This window comes from Nerophis ophidion, linkage group LG03 (genome assembly GCF_033978795.1).
Source record: "Nerophis ophidion isolate RoL-2023_Sa linkage group LG03, RoL_Noph_v1.0, whole genome shotgun sequence".
NCBI classification, from domain to species: Eukaryota; Metazoa; Chordata; class Actinopteri; order Syngnathiformes; family Syngnathidae; genus Nerophis; species Nerophis ophidion.
Window position 1 is genome coordinate 89003172 of NC_084613.1, and position 5000 is coordinate 89008171.

General features: G+C 41.5%; 1 protein-coding gene across 1 annotated transcript in view; it reads right to left on the reverse strand.

Annotated features, from left to right (window-relative positions):
• The window catches only part of LOC133548876 (fibronectin type III domain-containing protein 3B-like), a 169172-nt gene that overhangs the window by 8023 nt on the left and 156149 nt on the right, over window positions 1–5000 (reverse strand). The window contains 2 exon segments of the mRNA XM_061893812.1: window positions 18–123; window positions 126–235. Coding sequence (XP_061749796.1) covers window positions 18–123; window positions 126–235 — 216 coding nt within the window.

Genomic DNA, 5000 nt, shown 5'->3' on the forward strand with positions numbered 1-5000 from the left:
ACAATTTGGAGCCCCACCTGTGGTTTTTGTCCTCCATCTGCAGCGTGTAGTACATGTCGTCGGCCAGCAGGGCGCGGGTGTTGCTGGCGTTCTCGCCCCACTTCAGCTTCAGGCTCTGCGGCCTGCGGCGGAGCACTCCAGAGGGGGCGGGGCGGGCGGAAGGGGGTGTGTCCTCACCACAAGGGGCGGACTGGGAGGGCCGCAGCCGATGGCGTTCACCGCCTTGATCTGTACGCTGGGGACAAATACAAAACCAAACACGCCCATCAAAACGGACACTTTTTGAAATATCTGGCCAGCCTTCATCAGCCATCAAAATATGGAAAAGACGCTAATAGGAATGGGCTCCAAAATGCAAAATATGGAAAGGATGCCTAATAGGAATGGGCTCCAAAATGCAAAATATGGAAAATACGTTAATAGGAATGGGCTCCAAAATGCAAAATATGGAAAAGACGCTAATAGGAATGGGCTCCAAAATGCAAAATATGGAAAAGACGCTAATAGGAATGGGCTCCAAAATACAAAATGCAAAATATGGAAAAGACGCTAATAGGAATGGGCTCCAAAATGCAAAATATTGGAAAAGACGTTAATAGGAATGGGCTCAAAATGCAAAATATGGAAAAGACGCTAATAGGAATGGGCTCCAAAATGCAAAATGCAAAATATGGAAAAGACGCTAAATAGGAATGGGCTCCAAAATGCAAAATGCAAAATATGGAAAAGACGCTAATAGGAATGGGCTCCAAAATGCAAAATATGGAAAAGACGCTAATAGGAATGGGCTCCAAAATACAAAATGCAAAATATGGAAAAGACGCTAATAGGAATGGGCTCCAAAATGCAAAATATGAAAAGACGTTAATAGGAATGGGCTCCAAAATGCAAAATATGGAAAAGACGCTAATAGGAATGGGCTCCAAAATGCAAAATGCAAAATATGGAAAAGACGCTATAGGAATGGGCTCCAAAATGCAAAATGCAAAATATGGAAAAGACGCTAATAGGAATGGGCTCCAAAATGCAAAATATGGAAAAGACGCTAATAGGAGAATGGGCTCCAAAATGCAAAATATGGAAAAGACGCTAATAGGAATGGGCTCCAAAATGCAAAATATGGAAAAGACGCTAATAGGAATGGGCTCCAAAATGCAAAATATGGAAAAGACGCTAATAGGAAGGGGCTCCAAAATGCAAAATATGGAAAAGACGCTAATAGGAATGGGCTCCAAAATACAAAATATGGAAAGGATGCTAATAGGAATGGGCTCCAAAATGCAAAATATGGAAAATACGTTAATAGGAATGGGCTCCAAAATGCAAATGCAAAATATGGAAAAGACGCTAATAGGAATGGGCTCCAAAATGCAAAATATGGAAAAGACGCTAATAGGAATGGGCTCCAAAATGCAAAATATGGAAAAGACGCTAATAGGAATGGGCTCCAAAATGCAAAATATGGAAAAGACGCTAATAGGAATGGGCTCCAAAATACAAAATATGGAAAGGATGCTAATAGGAATGGGCTCCAAAATGCAAAATATGGAAAATACGTTAATAGGAATGGGCTCCAAAATGCAAAATGCAAAATATGGAAAAGACGCTAATAGGAATGGGCTCCAAAATACAAAATGCAAAATATGGAAAAGACGCTAATAGGAATGGGCTCCAAAATGCAAAATATGGAAAAGACGTTAATAGGAATGGGCTCCAAAATGCAAAGGTTGTTATTCTCTCACTTCCTTGCACCTGATGAGGTGATCAGCAGCTCAGTCACACACCTGCCGCCAAGGTGCAGCAGACATTTAGTCAGCTTCTCTCAGCGTTGTGCAGCTCAGGCAAAACAACAATATGGAATTTATACTTTATTATTACTTTTGTATCTTGCTTTTATGTAAATAGACCCTGCTTTTATAAATACTGTACATATTTATAATTTTAAACAGTAGTTACTTTTTTTTTTACAATTATTACATATAATATTTGAGATATGATACAATGGGTTGAAATGTTTATTATTGTGACATTTGCTGTCCCCTATTAAACCATTATTGTCCCCAATGAAACTAGTGGCTACATAAAAATGTACATTGTTAATAATTTTAGACAGTAGTTATGTTTTTAACAGCAATTACATACAATATCTAAGATATTACGATGGGTTCATATGTTTAGTATTGTGACATTTGCTGTCCCCTATTAAACCATTATTGTCCCCAATCAAACTAGTGGCTGCATAATAATCAACATTTTATAAAGCAATGTATACAGTAGTAAACAATTGTTTTACAATTATTACATGTCGTATTTAACATATAATATGATGTATTGAATTGTTTATTATTGTAATATTTTTGTCCCCTATTAAACCGTTATTGTCCCCAATGAAACTAGTGGCTGCATATTAAAATTAGTTTTTCAATGTGTTAATTATTTTATATACTTTTTGAGTTAATACAACAGATTTAAATGTTGACCACTGTGATACGTCCGTCCCCAATTGAACTTTTGTCACCAATTAAAGTTTTTAAGTCTTAAAAAAACCCAGAGTAGCAACATAATAATGCAATATTTTTAAATATTGTGTATGGTAGTTATGGTTCACAGCGATCACATATAATCTTTATAGAAATGGAATGGATTCAACTGTTTATTGTGTTATTTTTGTCCCCTATTAAAGCATTGATGCAGGGGGGGAGCTTTTATGGACTCCTGCGTGTTGGGACTACTATTGCAAAATATCAAATAGTCGCACACAAACACACAAACACACACAAGCGAGAGGAAAAACACCCGGCAAGTCATACATTTAGGTTGTGAATAATAATATTTCAAGTATCCTATTGCAGTAAATACAAGGAATTACCGTCATTGCGACGCTGACACACACACACACACACACACACACACACACACACACACACACACACACACACACACACACACACACACACACACACACACACACACACACACACACACACACACACCTAGTGGTTGCCATTATGCAAGAGAGCAAAGTGACATGGGAACACAAACAAGCTGGGAATGAAAACAAGTGTGTGTAATCACTCCTCCCACACACACACACACACACACACACACACACACACACACACACACACACACACACACACACACACACACACACACACACACACACACACACACACACACACACACACACACACACACACACACACACACACACACACACACACACGCGCGTACGCACTTAGAGATAACCACCTTTTGAGAAGGATGAGAAGAGCACTCGGGGATTGTGTCAGCAATAATATTTCTGGGAAGTAAAGAAGCTGACATTCTAACATCCAAAGATGTTCTTTCCAATACGATGATGGACTTGAAATGGATGACAGTGTCAGTGTCATTTAAATGAAATGGCAAGCGGTAGAAAATGGATGGATGGATGGGCTTTAGCAGCTCATCACAAAGGTCAGTGGTGGTGTCTGCATGCTGCCCCCCACTGGCCCAGCTGGTAACTGCACTGTTTTGCAATCACGGCAGTGAGAAATATTAATGCTGATAACTACATCCATCCATCCATTTTCTACCGCTTATTCCCTTTTTGGGGTCACGGGGGGCGCTGGCGCCTATCTCAGCTACAATCGGGCGGAAGGCGGGGTACACCCTGGACAAGTGGCCACCTCATGGCAGGGCCAACACAGACAGACAACATTCACACACTAGGGCAGATGTCCGATAATGGCTTTTTTTAGGCAGCGTGACTTTAGAACAGCCAACATTGTACTTCAGGTGAGGAGGCAGCGTGACTTTAGAACAGCCAACATTGTACTTCAGGTGAGGAGGCAGCGTGACTTTAGAACAGCCAACATTGTACTTCAGGTGAGGAGGCAGCGTGACTTTAGAACAGCCAACATTGTACTTCAGGTGAGGCAGCGTGACTTTAGAACAGCCAACATTGTACTTCAGGTGAGGAGGCAGCGTGACTTTAGAACAGCCAACATTGTACTTCAGGTGAGGCAGCGTGACTTTAGAACAGCCAACATTGTACTTCAGGTGAGGAGGCAGCGTGACTTTAGAACAGCCAACATTGTACTTCAGGTGAGGAGGCAGCGTGACTTTAGAACAGCCAACATTGTACTTCAGGTGAGGCAGCGTGACTTTAGAACAGCCAACATTGTACTTCAGGTGAGGCAGCGTGACTTTAGAACAGCCAACATTGTACTTCAGGTGAGGAGGCAGCGTGACTTTAGAACAGCCAACATTGTACTTCAGGTGAGGCAGCGTGACTTTAGAACAGCCAACATTGTACTTCAGGTGAGGCAGCGTGACTTTAGAACAGCCAACATTGTACTTCAGGTGAGGCAGCGTGACTTTAGAACAGCCAACATTGTACTTCAGGTGAGGCAGCGTGACTTTAGAACAGCCAACATTGTACTTCAGGTGAGGCAGCGTGACTTTAGAACAGCCAACATTGTACTTCAGGTGAGGCAGCGTGACTTTAGAACAGCCAACATTGTACTTCAGGTGAGGCAGCGTGACTTTAGAACAGCCAACATTGTACTTCAGGTGAGGCAGCGTGACTTTAGAACAGCCAACATTGTACTTCAGGTGAGGCAGCGTGACTTTAGAACAGCCAACATTGTACTTCAGGTGAGGCAGCGTGACTTTAGAACAGCCAACATTGTTCAAAGTGGACTGGACTCTCGGCAGAAAAGCCATTATCGGACATCTTTATACAGAATATTCTTTTGCATTTCCAACAAAACTCTCTTTGAGCCAAATTCGCATAGAAAAGACTGGGAGGTTGTTCCCAAGTTGCACAATTCCCACATTGGTCAACCTCTTGGCAGCTTTCCAACGTCCACACCTGCACATCCCAACTAACTCTCCCTAGTTCCCAAACCACATTTCAGTATTCCTGGACATTCAAACTTTCAAAACATTTCCAACGTCATCATCAGAGCTTTCACACACAATTCCTTCAGAAATATCCTAATTTTCTACAAAAT